This window comes from Cyclopterus lumpus, chromosome 9 (genome assembly GCF_009769545.1).
Source record: "Cyclopterus lumpus isolate fCycLum1 chromosome 9, fCycLum1.pri, whole genome shotgun sequence".
Lineage (NCBI taxonomy): Eukaryota > Metazoa > Chordata > Actinopteri > Perciformes > Cyclopteridae > Cyclopterus > Cyclopterus lumpus.
Window position 1 is genome coordinate 24,629,024 of NC_046974.1, and position 19,835 is coordinate 24,648,858.

The 19,835-nt window shown below is 42.4% G+C and overlaps 3 protein-coding genes across 4 annotated transcripts in view; 1 reads left to right on the forward strand and 2 right to left on the reverse strand.

The window, feature by feature from the left end:
• The window catches only part of bcl2l16 (BCL2 like 16), a 1,727-nt gene extending 341 nt beyond the window's left edge, over positions 1–1,386 (forward strand). Inside the window, exons 1-2 of the mRNA XM_034541358.1 lie at positions 1–133; positions 1,258–1,386. The exon at positions 1–133 is cut by the window's left edge and continues 341 nt beyond it. Coding sequence (XP_034397249.1) covers positions 1–133; positions 1,258–1,386 — 262 coding nt within the window. The remainder of the gene's footprint in view (positions 134–1,257) is intronic.
• Positions 1,387–1,864: 478 nt separating this feature from the next.
• tubb2b (tubulin, beta 2b) lies at positions 1,865–4,440 on the reverse strand. Its single transcript, XM_034541118.1, has 4 exons — positions 4,312–4,440; positions 3,333–3,441; positions 3,136–3,246; positions 1,865–3,042 (listed from the first exon to the last, which is right to left on the reverse strand). Exons 1-4 carry the CDS (start codon positions 4,366–4,368, stop codon positions 1,982–1,984), a joined length of 1,338 nt encoding a protein of 445 aa, XP_034397009.1. The 5' UTR covers positions 4,369–4,440; the 3' UTR covers positions 1,865–1,981.
• A 13,031-nt stretch (positions 4,441–17,471) lies between these two features.
• LOC117736406 (Golgi-associated plant pathogenesis-related protein 1-like) lies at positions 17,472–19,577 on the reverse strand. 2 transcript variants are annotated; one of them, XM_034541726.1, is made up of 6 exons: positions 19,493–19,577; positions 19,325–19,351; positions 18,845–19,054; positions 18,614–18,691; positions 18,120–18,269; positions 17,472–17,558 (listed from the first exon to the last, which is right to left on the reverse strand). In XM_034541726.1, the coding sequence occupies exons 2-6, from the start codon at positions 19,329–19,331 to the stop codon at positions 17,554–17,556; spliced, it is 450 nt and encodes a 149-aa protein (XP_034397617.1). In that variant the 5' UTR covers positions 19,332–19,351; positions 19,493–19,577; the 3' UTR covers positions 17,472–17,553. The 2 variants fall into 2 exon arrangements, with proteins under 2 accessions (XP_034397617.1, XP_034397618.1); XM_034541727.1 differs by having other exon boundaries at positions 19,449–19,515.
• Between the last annotated feature and the right edge of the window lie 258 nt (positions 19,578–19,835).

Here is a 19,835-nt window from a genome sequence, read left to right on the forward strand (position 1 = left end):
TGTGCTGGCTGGCCAGATGGCCCTGCATTGCCATGAGAGGGACATGGTGGTGGTCCTGCCACAGCTGAAGGAGTGTGTGGGGGCCTATGTGGAGAGGGTCATCTGCCCTGAGATACAGGACAAGGGAGGATGGGTAAGAGAAAACAAGCTGATTCTCTTGACTTCATATAAATTAACCATATGCAACCATTATGCCATTGGACTTCATAGATTATGAAATCCATCATGTCAAACAACAGAAACACCCTGTTCCCTTGAGGTGGCACTTCTATAAATACCAGGGGCATGTGAGAGACAGATCAAAAAAGAATGGCAAAAAGAGAGGCAGATATGTCCTTTTAGGCTCTAGGGGCCAAGACACAAAAACACTGGATCCTACACTTCCCATAATGCAACTTGGTTTTAAAGTTTTAAAGACTATCTGCTATTTGTTGTCTGCATGCCAAGCAGAGAACACTCAAGTACCACTAAAGACATTTTATCAGAATTGGCAGAACTCCACCCGAGTCTCAAAGGACATGATGCAGCTGTTCTCTGGCTTGTAAACTCACTTCCTCGTGCTTCCTTAAACTCCGCTTCTGCTTCCTGGAATCTGTTTATTTTGACAAATCCAGAGTTTGTGAAGCTCAGGATTGCACACAAAGAATTCACAGGTTTGTTCTGGTCACATTGGGACAGTAGTAGTTTGTAAAGTTGCGAGAGCTGGATTAACTTTGAGCCCCAGAGCCTTGTACTTGCTGTGGATTGTATTTAACTTGCCCAGAGTTTGGTGAGTCAATTAAAGTTCAGTTTATTTTATATAGCCCAAAATCACAAATTTGCCTCAGAGGGCTTTACAATCTGTACACATATGACATCCCTTTCCCAGGACCTCACATCAGATTATGGACAAATCCCCCCCAAAAAACGTTCACATCCCTGTTGTATGCGTTACTGCGTGCATTGATTTAGGAATATGCATAATTTAAGCAGAACTCTAAAAGTGATAAAATGCATATATGTAATCAGAATGTTACATTGAAACTAATGTCATTTCACTTGACATCTGGGCTTTTCAATTACTCAAAAGACCACACTAACTCAGTGAAAAACAGAAAATCAAGTCAAACCCCATTTTTGACTCACTGCTTCCTTAGACACCATTTTCTCTCTTCCTGCATTGAGGAAACGAGTTCCTCCACAAACCCGACTGGTGTGCCCTTTGAACAGTAGTCTACAGCAATGTGCACTCTAATTTTAAACATTCATGTTTTTCAGAGTGGTTTTGTGTCTCGCTTTGGCGAGAAGCAGGACTTGGAAGGCCAGCTGAAGAAAGGGTGCTATTGGACACTGCTGGCTTTGGCCATATGCATTCTCACCTACTTCCTGTGGAAAAGAATGGCTTAGACAACACTGCCACCTAGTGGTCGTTCTACCAAATGAAAACTAGACTGCATCTTTTAATTCTGTATAAATGTATCAAGACACAATTGTGAAGAATTCATGGTGATGGCATAAAAACATGTTAATGTAGAAACCTGACATATGGTCCATTGAAGCCATTCTAAATCACGTTAAATGTTTGTGCTGCAGTATATGAACTTTGATCTGCGGTATGAAGTAATCTGTTCTGAGCTCTAAGTACATTCAGATTACAGAGCAGATTGGAATGTACTGCATTTAGGATACAAGACACTAGGCAATCTCGCATCATATTTGGCCTGTTTAAGCATGCATGTAAAATACAGTCAAGTTTATCATTTATTTGTATTACGAGTCAACTCATTTATTTTAGTCACTCAGCTGCATTTAAAGCTACACTGTACCATCCGACTCAACCAGCATCATCATCGTATACCAAGTCACTAAACCAGGAAAGCAGACATCAAATATGCAGAAGGACTTTTATTAACAGCGACAGCAGACAGAACACTGAAAACTGGAAAGAACTCTGAACATTTCACTGCAATGATCTGACAGCAGAGCTTGGGAAAAGATTCTTTTAGGCTAGCTCCTCTTCACCCTCCTCGTCAAACTCTCCCTCCTCCTCAGCAGTGGCGTCTTGGTACTGCTGGTACTCAGACACCAGGTCGTTCATGTTGCTCTCTGCCTCTGTGAATTCCATCTCATCCATGCCCTCACCGGTGTACCAGTGGAGGAAAGCCTTGCGCCTGAACATGGCGGTGAACTGCTCAGAGATGCGCTTGAACAGCTCCTGGATGGCCGTGCTGTTGCCGATGAATGTGGCAGCCATCTTGAGGCCACGGGGAGGAATGTCGCAGACAGCGGTCTTGACGTTGTTGGGGATCCATTCAACAAAGTAGCTGCTGTTCTTGTTCTGCACATTCAGCATCTGCTCATCGACCTCCTTCATCGACATGCGGCCACGGAAGATGGCAGCCACTGTCAGGTAGCGGCCGTGACGTGGGTCGCAAGCAGCCATCATGTTCTTGGCGTCAAACATCTGCTGGGTGAGCTCTGGCACAGTGAGAGATCTGTACTGCTGGCTGCCTCGGCTGGTGAGGGGGGCAAAGCCTGGCATGAAGAAATGCAGGCGGGGGAATGGCACCATGTTCACAGCAAGCTTTCGCAGGTCAGCGTTGAGCTGTCCAGGGAACCGAAGGCAGGTGGTGACACCGCTCATGGTGGCAGAGACCAAGTGGTTGAGGTCTCCATATGAGGGGGTTGTTAGTTTGAGGGTACGGAAACAGATGTCATACAGAGCCTCATTGTCGATACAGTAGGTCTCGTCTGTGTTTTCTACAAGCTGGTGGACTGATAATGTTGCGTTGTAGGGCTCAACAACTGTGTCTGATACTTTTGGGGAAGGCACCACACTGAAGGTGTTCATGATGCGGTCGGGGTACTCTTCACGGATCTTGCTGATGAGCAGGGTGCCCATACCAGAGCCTGTACCACCACCCAAGGAGTGTGTGAGCTGGAAGCCCTGAAGGCAGTCACAGCTCTCTGCCTCCTTCCTCACCACATCCAGGACAGAGTCCACCAGCTCTGCACCTTCTGTGTAGTGACCTTTGGCCCAGTTGTTGCCAGCACCACTCTGGCCTGTAAGACACAAAGTAAGGAGAACAATCAAACTACATTTCATAGTTATTAGGATCGGAAGATATCTTTAGGAGCACACAAATTTTAAATTACCAAAGACAAAGTTGTCTGGTCTGAAGACCTGGCCGAAAGGTCCGGACCTCACAGAGTCCATGGTTCCCGGCTCCAGATCAACCAGCACAGCACGGGGCACATATTTACCACCTACAAAAGGCAGTCAGAGGTGAGGGGTAAATACATACAAAAGAGTCAGTCAATGTAATTAAAAGTGAAGGCAGCTTTAAACATACCTGATGCTTCATTGTAGTAGACGTTGATCCTGTCCAGCTGCAGGTCACTGTCACCATGGTAGGTACCAGTTGGGTCAATGCCGTGCTCGTCACTGATCACCTCCCAAAACTGGAATACAACGAGCACAAACCTTTATTAGCAGCGAACACATCCTGGGTAGCGGCCAGCCATTAGCCAGACCCCATAGTCACGTGTCCTGCCGCATGCTACAGTCGGCTGAGTCTTTGGAACGGTGGGCGGTGAAGCTGCATTTCCCGCCGTGTTGGCTTCGGCGCGCGCGCGCGGCCCCCCTATTGGCGGCCACTCAATGGTTATGAATTTGAAAATGCCTACGTCACTAACCGCAAAGACCGCCTACTTCAGGCAAAAGCCGGGTGAAGCTCAAACGGCACTGCCAAGAAGGCCTCAATGAGCCGAGACCGTTAACTACTAACGTTTAATCATCCCCGGAACAAAAGGTGGGACACCATGTAGTCTCTACACAAATATACCGTTCACACTCCATGGGAATAAAAAAAAAAAAAATGGTGCGTTATGGCTCTTTTTTTTAATCGGAAAGGCTCACTTCCTTTTTTTTCGCATTGCAGTAGATTAAATTAACCGAATGAAAAGTAGTGATTTTACATTAACGCTGATTTGTCAACGTAAATCACGTTAGTAAAGTCTGAATTTAGTCATATTGTTCAAGTTTTAACGTGTTTTCTATGACAGATGGAAAATTTATAAATGCCCAAATAAGTTTTAAATATTTTTACTCGTATATACACACACGTCGACAGATTACGACCTTCAAAACGAACCTACAAGTAATTAGTTTAGATTAAATTCCAAATTTCCATTAGGGCACATTGATATTCACAGGGTGTGGCTTCTGGGATGCGATAAACACAAAGCACAGGCTCATCGAACAAGGAACACGGTCTTTCTCAACAAAAGCACTCCAAATTGAACTCTGATGGTAAATACAGCTTTACTAACCTTTGCGCCAATCTGGTTTCCGCACTGGCCGGCTTGAAGATGTACAATTTCCCTCATTTTTGTTTCTGGCGGCGGAATTTAGACCGTACAATGAATGATGCCTTTCTTTATGTGCGGGCTCTCTGGCTGAACGCTCCCTTTTATACTAACTCAAGGCCCGCCTTTTACGTCTCAGCTCGAATGCCTATTGGCTGGTTTGCGCAAGCATGGTTTACAGACACCAATTTAAACCAATCAAATGTTCAGACACTTATCCCCCATTGGTTTAATCCGCCTGCCAATCACATTCATCTGAAACGTGTGACTAAAGACTAATCTGTAGACGTTGGCCTACTTCGCTCATGATGGCGGAAAAGAAATGCGACAGTGACCACATATTTTATTCTGCTATTTACAGCCGAACGCTGGCGTCCGAAGGAGAAAGTTAATCATTTACTTACGTCAATCAACGGGACACATTTATATTTTATCAATTCTCGATCAGCAATGTGATCTGACTGCTAGTTAGCCGCAGTCCACGTGGCTGACTAACTGAATACAATGGTCCAGTATAGCAGAAGCTTCGCTAGCGGAAACTGTCGCAACACAACTGGACGTGACGGACAACCATTGTTTTATGTCATGTGTCGTGTAGTCTCCCGTTTTTAATCTAGCTCAGCACAACAGCAGCTCATTTCACTTATTAGTTCATCTTTCATCTGTTTCTCAATGTATGGTAATGAGGTGATGTACAGTTTGTTTGGAATGAAAGGCTGCATTCTTGGCCTTGATTGTGCATGATTAAAACCCTCAGGCATTACCATTTCATTTTACAGAGACGGACATACATTTGTGTGGAGTTATGTCAAAGTCAAGAAAACAATAGACAACAATGTGTGTGAACACTGGGCCGACGTCTATGCGACTATTTCTGAGGCAGACACCCAAAAAGAGCCCTGCAGTGCCCTGAGAGATATAATTGTATTGATGTTGTGTGACAAGGACATGCCAGTGCGGTAACAGACTCAATTATTTTACTCTGGATGTGCATGGCACCACACCTCTGTAGTCCAGAAGAGCTCTCATCCCGTCTCAATGTGGTCGTTTAACCTGTCAGACCTAGCATCTTGCAGATCCATTATTATAACTATTAGCATTCAGCTTCAATGTACGTTTTAAACACAACACTGTACAGAAGCTTATTCACACACAGATGACAGTGGTGTTTGTACTGTATTGTCTGCTGAGTTATGGAATGAGTGCTGAAGGGCTTATTAATAGTCCATCTGAATGTCTCCAATGACTGAGAGTGGGGGGGGAACATCATTCCCAGGTGGTTGTCGCCATGACGATTCTGCTTTCCCACAAGGCATTGTGGACCTCTCTACCTGAGTATAGGCTTTATGTAAGCATTTCCTACCCAGCCTAGCAGAATATGCATACCACACATTTTTATGTCGATTAGTTCTTATGAATCAGACATACTTTATTGATCCCCAGGGGACATTGGTACATCATTGTTCTTATATAGAAGCATAAGGAAATATAAATGTACAGTATACATGCAGTTGTAATGCCGGAGAATTTCACAGTTGAATTATTGTACAATATGTTGTGTAGTTTAGTGTAGACTGTGCAGACTATTAAGACTTTCTGGGGGCGTATGAATAGTAATTCATTGAGTGAGTCTCATTAAATGCAAATAGTCTTATTATGAATTTGCGTGGGCCTCAATATTTGTACAGAAACACTGCTATGCTTATCATGACATACAGTATGTAGGTCACGCTCGTAGTCTCTTCTGCGTGTGCATTGTAATCTGACACACAAAGGCCTCCTCTGTATGCTCCATGATGCTGTGTCACACAGAGGAAGAGTCAGGATACAAGAACTATCTGCTAGTTTGTGCTGTATAGCGCCGTGCCCCTCTACACCCGGACATTTTGGTTTCAGGTGCTTGTCAAAACGGGGGGGGGGGGGGGCAACATTTGGCAACATGCAGACATTTGGGCAAACTGACCTCGAAGGTGCTCAGCTCTGGTACTTGCACTGTCATCAGTCATACTCATGCCTTTGGGCAACTTGACAAAACTACCCTGCAACATAAAGGTTACAAGTTAGAACCCTGAGATGCACTGAGACGTAGTGGGTCACGACTCTTCAGGGAAGGACGCTCACAGCCCCAAACCCCCACTAGCTCAAAGGGTGCTGCTCTGCAACCATGCTCTACCAATTACATAAGTCAGTGCGGATAAACAGAAATGTTTGGTCAGTGAATGTTTTGCATATATGTCCGATATAACTGTTTCCTTGTAATGTGGCCACGGAGGCCATAAACAGAGGCGACCGCAGCTTGATTGACGGGGAACATCCATTACCAGCATTATCAATGTTGTTAGCTAATGTTAGCACATTATTAGCACATTGGTTAAAACTGTTTCTACTGAACATGTGGTCGCCCAAATATTAATGAGAGTGTTGCATATTAATGTGCTGCTTATACTCAATGTTCCAGTTCATCCCAAAGGTTAGTTTCTTCAACACCAAACTGGGAGATCCATTTTTTATGGACCTGGTCCCCAAACTGCTGCCACAAAGTTGGAAGCATGCTACTGTCTTAAATATCATTGTATGCTGTAGTATTGGATTTCCTTTCCTTGGTAGGAAATGTTACCCAGCCCACATATTTGTGGTCAGATATTTATAGAGGAAACACTAAACACTATAAGATCTGCCCCATTCTGTTTTTAATATGCAAATCTGAGTAGAAATATTAATACGAGTAGGAGTTTACGTTGTTCTGGACTTTTAAGCCGGATTCTGATCATTTAACTACAAGGTTGCTCTCGGGATTCATTAAGAAGTCTGTTGGTCGGTCCACCATTTGGGTATCATGAAGTCAAAAATGCAAATTGTCAATTTGTCATTTATTGTCAATTTCTGTACCAAACAGAGTTGAAAAAAACGTTTCTCTCTAGTCCGACATATAAAGTGAATACCAAATAATAAAGTGCAAGTAAATAAACATTGAGACAACATATATTAAGAAAAACTATCATTCCGTATTTAGCTGCACTCGGACTAGTGCTCCTTATAGGAGACTCTTAAAGGAGAGAAAGGAGAGAGTTCTGCTTCCTAACAGCCTGGTGAATGAACTGGTATTTTATGACCAAATATCTGCAAAACGAATGACATAGCATCAGCATAAGCTATGCTTTGTATAGGCCTACTGCATGTTAAACAGCTAAGATGGTGCAAATGGTAAACTCTATGGCTGCTGGACACAAGTATTATCCCTGTGGGCAGATTAGCCAAGTAGCCAACTCGGAATTCTGTAGAAGTATTCCTACTGCGAAGGTGATTATCCTAAAAAGGATACGCTTATTTACAGAATGTTGGGTTCCATGGCATAGTGTGTTGGACCAGGAAGTTGTAATTACACCATTTGGCCACTATGTCAAATTATTTTGCCTAAAAGCCCGCTCCTCTTCCTGGGGGTTTGATATTAGCATGCCGTTAGTATTTAGCTCCCAGAGCTAGTTGTGTGGCTGTATGACTGCATGACTCTTAGTCTTGTTTATAAGACTAAATGGATTTAAATGAAGTTAGCAGTCTTTTTTTTTTAGATAAAAAAAAAAGTAGGTGACATTTTAAATGTATGAATAAAATGGAACATTCTAAGAGTTTTACAGATTTTGGTTTAAAACTTATTTGGGTGAGGGTTCTGCTTGGAGACTTGATTATACTGTGTAGCATGTACGCATAATGGGGTACTAATACTGCAGACAAAGTCTCTATACACTCTTTGATCTCAGTCAGTTTTGTATCCCTTCAGTCGGTTGCCTTTGAGCTTTTACCAATCAATTATTCATCTCTTTCTCTGCACGATGATGTGCATTGAGTGGTTTGTGCTGACAGCTCAGCTGGAGCTTAATGCATGAAAAAGCTTTCAGTGCACTGGAAGGAGATGTTGCTGTTTGATGCTTTGTATGAGTACACTACCTTCCCACAGTGTGCTTACAGTACGCTGCCATGCATTGTGTCTCCGTGAAGCCCTGTTGAACACGTGCTGAGTCCCATGAATCAGCATGTCTCAGAACACTGCAGCACTCAGCCTCCAGCAGCTAGATCAGTGTTACACAAAGGAGACATATGCTGCTGGGATAGACACACCCACATCAGAGGTTATAATTCTACAACTATGTAAAGTCACTGATGCCAATGTTCAGGAAGACCATGCCAGAAATGTAGAAACAGTCACTGTCTGTCTAACAGGAAAATGAAAATATTAATATTAATTCCAAAGATGTTCACTAGCATTCACTGAATCTGTAGTCAGCGGGACACGGTTTTGGCATTCTGGACTCCGCTTGCAGTCAGAATAATATTGACCAATCACGTTGTAGCAAATACAGTCTGGGATCATCTGATGATGATTTGGCTTTTTTTTTGGTTTGAAAAGAGCTTGTTATCTTTCTACTTATGAAGCAATCCGGTCGCACACGTTTCCTCTTAACTCCAGTATCACGTCATAGTTCCTCATTGAACTTTAGAATTTCCTCAATAATAAGCAGTGCACAGAGCAGGAAGTCTTGGCCTGGATGTGTGCCGGCTACACTGGAACCCCCATAGCCCCTTGTCCCCAGAGGCTTATCTGTCGTCAGACGGAGAGCAGATGGGTTCAGACATTGAGTCTTCTTTAATACAGCATCATGTTCATTTAGTACATGTTGCTCCTATTGAGAGTCAAATAAAACATAAAGCAGGGTATACTTCAGGGCGGGGCTACCTTGTGATTGACAGGGTGCTACCAGGGCGTTGTCTTTGTCTGGGAGCTGTCTGTGTTTTCTTCATACAACGTTAACCCTTTCACAGTGTGTTCTCACTTCATCGTATTCATTGTAACATGTTGTTCATCAGGAGATGTACAGAATGAATAATATAACAACAACAATGGTATGCACAACAGAAATGTGACATTGTAAATCGTTTCCAAATTATGCAGAAAATCACACCCAAACACTTCAATGTATTTTGAGGACAATAATGCACCAGGTGGGGGGATGGTCCTTCAGTGTGCGACTGGTCCTGTTCTATAGATATTGTGGGGAATGGGTTATCGGGGTAGACAGGTGTTAGACAGGAACAGCTGGGCTCATGTACAGCATGTCTGCTGAGAGAACCACTGATTCACTCTCAGATCAGGTTACTGACTCCTCACTGCCGCAGCATTCAGCAAGCCTCACATATTCTGCTGCAGACCACAAGCCTTTCAGGCCATAGACACACTAGACCAGATCCAACTGGGCTTGTTTGACTGCGGGTACATGCTGAGGACCTGGTTTTGTAACAGATGCTGGAACATACTCAGCTGAGAAAGCAGCAGACTGCAAAGAAGTTTTACAGAGAAATTGGATTCAAGCCACTGATAGCGGAAGGAGCATTTAGACATACATGAATCGCTCCATTGAAACCAATACTGTCCTACAAAGCAAAAGCCATTCACATATTTGGTCAAAATTCAGTTAAGACTGAATCTCACTTTTTGACATTTGTTCTATACACAAAAATGTATGACACATCACTTGTATACTAGATGTGTTATGTGTCTTTAAGAGATCTGTGTCTGTTTGGCTGCTCTCCAGAGAGTTGAGCCAGGAAGTCCATTTGATGCTAATTCAGCCAGACAGTCACCAGCAGGCTATGCACAGCCCCAGCCCCAAAGTGTACTGGGCATAATGGTCAACATGGTCCAGGAGAAGTCCACCATGCATCTGCCATCCAAGGATATCACAAAGAATATCATGTTACAGCAGTGTCGCAATACTGCAGGCCCAGCTAGAATGTTACTGTGTCTACTGATGTGTCTCCATCTCTGGGACTTTAACAGGTATTTACATAATATGGTGTGATGAACTTGAATGTGCTGCATAGCATGATGCCATTATCATATTATGTTAGAGCGGACACATATTCCCCATCTTTGTAATACAGCGAGTTACTCAGAACTTGAGTTGTCTCTCTTCTCTCTAACAAACAAGAGCGATCTGTCACAAGCTAAAGATGTCCTCAGGCTTATCATATCATTGTGTGTATGTCGGGTCGACGTTGAGCTTTGTCCGTGTCTTTTGGTTGCCACGGCTCCAGAGATTGGCAAAGTTGCCGTTGATGAATTGTCATGAAGTGTGGTGATCCCTTACTGTGTGTTAGCGCCTTGATCAGGTTAAAATATGAATTTACCCAATACATAATGTACTGGTTTATGACCAAATACCTGCAACTAAGTTCTTAATCAAACAGTTGAACTGGAAAAGAAAACAAAAAGAACACATGGCATGTGAAGTTACTGAACTAGCTGCAATGATGTCATGCAGGCCTGGGTGAAATGATCAGCCTAAAATAACACGATTAGGGCGTGGCGAAACACTTTCAACCCCTTTTTCATGCGAATAGGTGAATGCACATCACTGTTTTCTAGTTATACAACGTTGTAAGGCAGATTATGAGAAATGAGATGTGGATGAATATGGCCTGTGTCAAACTAGACTGCTGCAGCAAAAGCATATGCCATTTTTCTATAAGGTCACATCAGATAGATTCATATTTGCGGTGATCCCTTACTGTGTGTTAGCGCCATGATCAGGTCAAAATGTGAATTTACCCAATACATAATATACTGGTTTATGACCAAATACCTGCAACTTAGTAACTACAATGTAACTGATGAATCTTCTTGTATTCTATTAAATATTATCAGATTAAATGAACTATATATGATAGTAGTATAGTGGATGAAGCTTTAAGAAAGGTTCCTGTTTCAGAAGGTTTACAAGCTCTGAGCCTCACCTGAGAGGTTTTCAGTTCCACAACAGCTGATCAGAGTTTGGCTCCTGCATGCTGAATGAAAAAAGCCATAATTAATGGTTTCATCATAGCAACCGGTAAACAACAGGCAGCCTCCATTTTAATTCAGTGGAAGTAGAACATAATTATGCATGTAAGATATTTATGGACTGTGCACATATATCTTTTTAAAAAAAGAGCCTCAGTCAGAGAGGGTAATAAGTCAATAAGTAAGCACATTGGGTTTTATTCTATCTTGTCATAATACAATAATAATATAATTGTTCATAATTTACCAGTCTATGATAAAGAGGTGGGTGGAATCTGACTGTGTATTAGACTGTAGTCTACATTTTAAATATATATGTTAGCTTCAATCTGACAGGTAAAAAAACCAAGGGGCCAAATCTGACACCATAATCATGTTTTGGCTGATTTAAAGGTTCAAATATATTTAAAATGTGTATTTAAAATGGCATACATTCTATTTAGATCAACAGCATTCCATGGTTTTATTTCAGCTACTTCAACACATTTAGTAAAGCTAAACACCAGAAGTAATATAGATATAATCTCAAATATTACGTGAGAGGAAGTCAAAATAAAACTGTAGGAATCCAGTTTTATTTTATTTTGACTTCCCCTCACGTAATATTTGAACATGAGGGCAAACAAACTTTGATTGTAACTTTAGAATTTCCTCAATAAGAAGCTAATATGCGAGCAGGATCTACATACAGACAGTCAACCTCTGCTGATCAATGCACTTTGAAACGGACTGAATGAATGAATGAGCTGAAACTGTGTGTCTGTCTCTTTAAGAGGGATGAGACAGAGAGAGACTCAGGGTTTGTTAAAGAAAGCCTTATCGGAGCAGGTTAGGTTCACAGTCAGTTGGCTCCCATGAAGCCTACATCCTGAAACAGGGCCCAGGTTTCCTTCCTGTCCGCATTCATGACACCGTGGTCCGTGAGGCGGAGCGAACTGCTGAATGAAAGCCATATTTCTGAAAACCTATATATAATGATTCTCTGACAAGGTTGCATGAGTCTCATGACTCAGCATGTCTCAGAACACTGCAGCATTCAGCACTCAGCCTCCAGCAGCTAGATCAGTGTTACACAAAGGAGACACATGCTGCTGGGATAGACACACCCACATCAGAGGTTATAATGCTACAACTATGTAAAGTCACTGATGCATGTTCAGGAAGACCATGCCAGAAACATAGAAACAATCACTGTTTCAATGCCAAATGATGATTTGGCATTTTTTTTGGTTTGAAATGAGCTTGTTAACTGTCTACTTATGAAGCAATCCGGTCGCACACGTTTCCTCTCAACTCCAGTGTCACGTCATAGTTCCTCATTGAACTTTAGAATTTCCTCAATAATAAGCTAATATGCGAACAATATCTACATACAGACAGTTAACCTCTGCTGATCAATGCACTTTGAAACGGACTGAATGAATGAATGAGCTGAAACTGTGTGTCTGTCTCTTTAAGAGGGATGAGACAGAGAGAGACTCAGGGTTTGTTAAAGAAAGCCTTCTGGGAGCAGGTTAGGTTCACAGTCAGTTGGCTCTCATGAAGCCTGCATCCTGAAACAGGGCCCAGGTTTCCTTCCTGTCCGCATTCATGACATCGTGGTCAGTGAGGCGGAGCGAACTGCTGAATGAAAGCTATATTTCTGAAAACCTATATATAATGATTCTCTGACAAGGTTGCATGTTCAGTCTGTCAGGATCTGTAGTTTTGTGTCTTGTTTCCTGTTTTATTTTGAAGTCCCCGTCTCTCGTGTCCTCTGTTTCCCTGCACTTCCTGTCCCTGTGATGGTCTGCAATGTCCCTGATTGTTTCCTCCTGTGTCCAATCGCCTTCACCTTCCCTGTGTATTTAAACCCTGTTTGTGTCATTCCCCTGTGTTGCGTCATCCTGGTTAGATCCCTAGAGATCGTTTGTGTTAGTCCTGTCGATCTTTGATGATTTCTCAGTTTAAGTAATTCCACTAGTTTAAAAGTGAAGACACATGACACAGTCACATCCAGCAACGCTCTCATGAGTAAAATTTGAACAGGACACTTGTCTGTTACTTTGATCCAACCTGTGACCTTTTGATGAGGGACAGGCTTTCCCAGCATACATCCTGCTCCTCTCACCTGGACAGAGGACAAGAGACCAAACAGGCATTCATACGACTCCCTCCTGGTTCTCTGCATCTTTGCATGACTGTATTTACTACACTTCCCTAGCAGCACCCAGAGCAGCACTTATGATAGAGGGAGTGATGATGATGGGCTCCAGCTACACAGTATATGTGCGCCATAGAAAGTTGTTCAAAAGTCAGCGCTCACACACGTGTGCACTAAACACAGAAGTTATTCCTGTTCTAATGTGAAATCAATAAATACATGTTTTCAGATAACAAAAATGAATGGACACTAAAGTGATCCATTGTTTAACTTAACTTAACTTCACAGAGCCTTTGATTTCTATTATTTGTGCAAGTGTGTAGCAAAGGAGTGTGTTCTGTTGTATTATTCTGCCACCTAGTGGTGACATTTGGAATTACTTTCACATGGACAGCAGAGGCCTATTTCTTTTTATATAGTTACCCGTTTGTTTTTAGGTGTGAAATGAGCAATAATTAATGGATATGATCACACCTTTTCACATTCTATAATGCATAAATTATGACTCCACCAGACCACAAATATGGGCCTCTAACACCAACTTGGGAGAATAATTCTCATTGGGATTTTTGTCAATATATACACCTCCGGTGCTAGAAAAATGGTAGCTTTGCAGCGCAGGCTTTCTGTGTGTTATCACTTAATTTATAACCTCAAAAGAAAAATAGTTACCTCATATTATTATGACCCTTTCTCTTTGGAAATTTGTATGAATTTCCTCCGACTTGATAATTAGCATCTCTACAAATGTTATCTCTTACTGACAATGACTATACATTGCACAATGTGTCCTTCTGTTTTCATAAAGATGTGACACACAACGTTCCTATTACCTAAAGAATGTGTACCATGTTTACATACACAGACATTTAGTATCAGTATGAGGCAAAGGAAAGCTCATGAGAGGAGAGTATATATTTAGATCTGGAGGAAGTGAATCACTTTGCATCAGAATGGAAAGTCATACACTCCAGAAACAGAAAGAGTGTATCATACATCAGAAAACATCAAAAGAAGAGGATGATCTTCTAGACTATGGATCTTGGAAGACATTACTCGATTCAGCCAAAGTGAGGCCCCATGCTTCTTAAAACATTGATGAAGAACACGGAGAATAATAAATCCCAAGATGAAGAACACACATAGAGACTCATTTCTGATGAAGCTGGTAAGAACACCTGTACATCTAAAGGCCAAGCAGGAGATAGTTATGAGGGGATATCATGTTTCATACTATATCATACTGAGTACAAAGAGAATGGAGAAGAACCAGATGGTGATAAACTGTATCAAAGGATTGAAAGGGAAGCCTTTTATAGTATCACAACTGACATAACATCCAACAAGTCACGTTTCTAGTCATCAAATTTGAATCTTTCATGGTATCTGGTGGAGTCACGGAACCATATTGGATGTGAAAATGCAATGATTCACTCCCTGCACTGCGAGAGCCACCAATGACGCAGTGTTCAATGTAGACTTGTATTGCATTTGATGAATAGTGCTTAAACTCAGCTGTTACACAATTCAGTGTTGAGGGATCACTGATGACACAATACCACTAGGTTGAATATATATATAATATATCTATCTATATATATATATCTATATATATAGTATATACATGTTTATATTAGGTTAGTGTTATAAAATACATGACCGCACATAGAGCTACCACTAATGCAATGCTTTCACATATGTCCTAACTGAAGGGATGTATACCTTCACTCCAAATCCCTACAGGTATTATTCCTCTCGTATCATTGTGCTTTTGTTGCCTAAACCTATTGAGTGTGATGGTCTTTCTAAACCTAACTTTGTTTTTCTGGTTTAAACTAACGTATGTCTTTTCTCAAAAAGCAACAATATAATAATTGTGTTCCTGCACACAAAACAATAGATTGCCTTTCTTCAATATTTCACGAACTGCCATGAGACAGTGTTAGGAACATAGGATATTCTTTCATTTGGTTTTGATGATGGTGGACACACATACTACAGGTGTTTAGTTGAGATCTAGGCCTGTGCTACCCAGAATATATAACAGAAGAATACTACTAATAATAATAATGATACCCAACATGTCACATTCATCAAGAGACTCTGAGAGCAAAGTTATTGTGAGGAGAATTTATCAGCATAAACGCAGGCGCAGCAAACGCTGCATGGAAAGTCATCAGTATCAGGATATCATTCATAAATAATATGTGCAGAGTGTAGCATCTAATCGAAAAAATATAATATCATATTAATAAGTAGTGACAGGGAGAGGACCAACCACGAGGATCCTACTGACCCAGAGCAGCATCTGACAGGCAGAGGACCAACTCCCCTATTCATTTTCCCAGAGCAGCGTCTGACAGGTAGTGGACATATCGCCAGGGTCCATATGACCCAGAGTATGATCTGCAAGGCAGAGGACCAACTTCACTGGTCCTATTGACCCAGAGAGACGTCTGACAGGCAGAGGACCGACCACCACGATCCTACTGACCCAGAGCAGCGTCTGACAGTCTGTCTGAGGTAGACTGTTCTGTAGCCTAAAGTACTATAAAAAAAAGGTATAAGTAAAAAGGTATGGGAATGAGTGGATCTTGTCTCTGCTGCCTTTGTCAAGGTTCAAAGGAATAATACAGCGTGTTGTCTTGCTACAGAGCCTCTGTGTGTATGTACATTAGTGCAGTTCTGAATATGTTCAGTGAGATTGGCTGATGCTTTTATTTGAAGTGCAAAAGCTCAGAAAAATGTTTCTTCTTCACTTTTTTGCTGCATTAAATTTGCGCCACTAGATGTCCCTGTGCATCTTTACTTACAGTACTGCTATGTTTTGTCCCCGGGTGTGAAGGGTTTCAGGAGATTCAGGAAGTAAACAGAGACTTAACGACAGTAGGTCATAGTTTTGTTAAACTGTTACTGAATAGCAGCAGTAAAACAGGCGCTGTACCGGTCCGTCTTGGTGAAGAGGGAGCTGAGCCGGAAGGCAAAGCTCTCCATTTACTGGTCGGTCTACGTTCCAACCCTCACCTATGGTCACGAACTCTGGGTCGTGACCGAAAGAACGAGATCTCGGATACAAGCGGCCGAAATGAGCTTCCTCCGTAGGGTGGCCGGGCTCAGCCTTAGAGATAGGGTAAGGAGCTCGGACATCAGGGGGGAGCTTGGAGTCGAGTCGCTGCTCCTTCGTGTCGAAAGGAGTCAGCTGAGGTGGTTCGGGCATCTAGTCAGGATGCCTCCTGGACGCCTCCCATTAGAGGTTTTCCGGGCACGTCCAACTGGTAGGAGGCCCCGGGGAAGACCGAGGACACGCTGGAGGGATTATATCTCCCGGCTGGCCTTGGAACGCCTCGGGATCCCCCAGAATGAGCTGGAAAGTGTTGCGGGTGAGAGGGAAGCCTGGGTCGGCCTGCTGAACCTGCTGCCACCGCGACCCGACCCCGGATAAGCGGGTGATAATGGATGGATGGATGGATGGATGTTACTGAATAAATGAAGTAAACCGACCACAACAGCTCATTACTTGGTCTTGTCAAAGTGCTGTGTGGTCATCAAGGTACTGAGCCTTCTAACAGTGGACGCCATTCTCTAACTCTGCCCTAACATACCTTTAATCTGCCGTTGAATTCTATTTTCAGCCAAGCAAAGAGCAGATAACGGGGCTCGACTTATTCTATCTGCTCATCCGACCATTAGCTGGCCCCTCTGGCTTGATAGACAGTTTCATCTGATGGCCACGGCCCACTCAGTAGTCCATCTGTCGTCCCTGCTCATCAAGCTCCAGGAAGCTCACAACAAGCCACCAGTTAGCAAGCCCTCTGGCTCACAACACAGGGGAGGCTGTGAGTTCTTGCATCGGCACCACACCCTCAACCATCACCAGCTATCATCATCAAATCATTTTGGAGCTGAGGCCAAGTCTCAAGATGGCATGGCTCTTCTTCCAAATTCTAAGAATAAGGGTAAAATGTCATCCTTAGAAATGAATTTACTTTACATGGAACGTTCATACATTTAAAATCATTAAATGAATTCAATAAATGAACCATTTTAATGTATTTGATTTTATTTGATTTACAACATGGAACATTTAGCAACAGTGTGATGGGGGCTGCAGGGAGGGTCATGGTCAGACACAGGAGTGTGCAAGTTGTCCGAGGGCTCACTCCACCTCCCTTACTGGAGGTGTTCTCTGCTCCACCCACCTCTCTGCCGGCTGTAAAATGCACGGCCTTTATGCTGGAAAGTGACAACAAATACTGGTGATGAGGCATACACGTGTTGAACTGACAAAGGTAAAGCATAAGAAGCCATTGCTGCAGGAAAATGTGAATATTCTTAAAACCTGCACCGGAAAGAAAGAGGCTGTGTGAGAGGAAACATGTGTTGCTGGTGCTTGAGACCGAAACACATGCTTTACAGACAGGCAGCAGAACATATTGTACATTTTGGGAGTTTTTCCTGATCCGATGTGAGGTCCTGGTACAGGGATGTCGTATGTGTAAAGATTGTAAAGCCCTCTGAGGTAAATTAGTCATTTGTGATTTTGGGCTATACAAAATAAACTGAATTGAATTGAATTCTGCTTCATTAAAAAAAAGCATTGTCCTTGTAAGATATAATTACCTCAAAAGAACAGAGCTTGAGTAAATACACTGTTACTTTCCACCACTGGTCTTTGGTGTCATGTAGTCCTAACCAGGTGGAGCAGACTTGTAAAGTGGACTTGTGCAGCCTTGTGAGTCAATGGGCTTAACCGATTCAGACAATAACACATGCAAAGTAGTGTTAATATGTTACCTAGCGGGAGGACGTTTTCCTCAAAGTATCCCGCCATGTTCATGTTGCCAGCTGCCCGGTACTGCCCAACCACAAAGACCTTCCTGCCATCGGTGGCCAAGCCGACACCCAGTTCAGTGCTGTCTTTCCACACCACCTGAGTAAAATGACCTGCAGGAGGGATCCGAGCGAAGCAGGGAGGTCAGAATGGTGTTGAAATACAGTCAATGTCTGTCAATGTTGTATTAAAGGCATAATCTAGGACTACATAGAACTTACATTAGAAACCACAACATATGGTCGGTAGACCTGGACTTTTCCTCCCATTTAACTTTACAAATTACAACAGAGCACCATAACTACAAGTAGTAACTTAAATTATTCCTATTCGTATGGCTTAATCTTTATGTGATACACATTTTTAGATGCAGATAGGCCTATGCATGTATCTAAGATGAACCGTGTCACTGACATTTCAGATCTGTTTATTGAACTCCTCAGGTGGTTGTGTTTACCAGTAGCACTGCTGTATCCAGGGCTGCTCCAATTGTAATCCTTAATCTCACCGTACCACGAATCTACAGCTTCTTTCCCTAAAATGTAAGAAAGAGAACAAATATATATAGAATGAGCATATAATGAACATCTGAATTGGTGGTTGAAGTTTGAGTTTCTCATAATAAATCATCCTTTTGTACATATACATTGAATACATGACACGATGAAGGGATGTTGAAGGGACCCACCTGTCAGTTTAATGGGTGCTGAGCTGTACATATTGAAGACATTCTCTCCGTCCTTAGTGTCACTGTGCTGCAGGGCGCCGATCGCCAGCAGGTGCTCGGACCATTTCTGAGCTGAAGCAGTCATCTCGCTGCTCAGCGTCATCTGTGGCGTGTTGTGCTTCCTCCTGTAGGCGTTGTGGGTTTCCAGGAATTCCTTTTGAAAGCTTGCATCTGTCAAAAAAACCCATTATCAATTGATGAGCTTTAAGTGCTTGTGCACATTGTTGTTGCTTCTATTGTTTGTTTTTCCCAAGTAAAATGCCTTGAGTTCCTTTTAAAGCGCCATACAAATAAAACGTGTCTTGTGCACTCCCTGAGGCTGGCATTTCCCAACATTGTGGCTGTAGACAGGATGAATCCTGCCTTGTGATATTATGTCAATCTCCTCAATGATATTGTGTTCTTCATGGAACATTATTCCTGAGTAAACAATGCACTAACCTGCCATTGTGTCCGGGATTATGAATGCTGAAATGAAATAAGAACAGTTAAAAATGATTAACAAAAATGCACCCTTGAAATGATTACAAATTAAATTACAAATATTGTATGAAGCAGGTCTTACCTAACAACAGTAAATAACCTGTGAATGCAGTGATCTCCACTCACCTGGTCCACGTTCTGGAGGGATGTCCTGCTAAGATGTAGTTTCCTTTGCTGTCTTGAAGTCGGTATTTATATGCATGAGCTGGCCCTCTCCCTCCTTTGTAGGAGGAGACAGACACCCAGCCCTTGATATGATTATTTGACTGTGCCACTTGACCTTGTTGAATGTGACTTCTAGTGCTCAGTGTTGTTGTTTGCAGGATATTCCATATTCTTCACATGCAGATCTGAATTACAAGATACTTTTTTGTCAGTGTTTTGTCCCCAATCAATGGCTCTCCAGATATACTATGTGATAATAAGTAGATGTTTCTGTGGTAATCCACAGATAATAACAGCATGCATT

What these genes read in the sequence shown, in the direction of transcription:
- tubb2b (XM_034541118.1), bottom strand. Translation starts at nt 4,368, where the DNA reads ATGAGGGAAATTGTACATCTTCAAGCCGGCCAGTGCGGAAACCAGATT. An exon ending in GAAACCAGATTGGCGCAAAG is followed by an intron (nt 3,442 to 4,311) that starts GTTAGTAAAGCT and finishes GTTGTATTCCAG; the next exon opens with TTTTGGGAGGTGATCAGTGA. An exon ending in ACCAGACAACTTTGTCTTTG is followed by an intron (nt 3,043 to 3,135) that starts GTAATTTAAAAT and finishes TGTGTCTTACAG; the next exon opens with GCCAGAGTGGTGCTGGCAAC.
- LOC117736406 (XM_034541726.1), bottom strand. An exon ending in AGCACCCATTAAACTGACAG is followed by an intron (nt 18,692 to 18,844) that starts GTGGGTCCCTTC and finishes CTTACATTTTAG; the next exon opens with GGAAAGAAGCTGTAGATTCG. An exon ending in TGGATACAGCAGTGCTACTG is followed by an intron (nt 18,270 to 18,613) that starts GTAAACACAACC and finishes TCCCTCCTGCAG; the next exon opens with GTCATTTTACTCAGGTGGTG.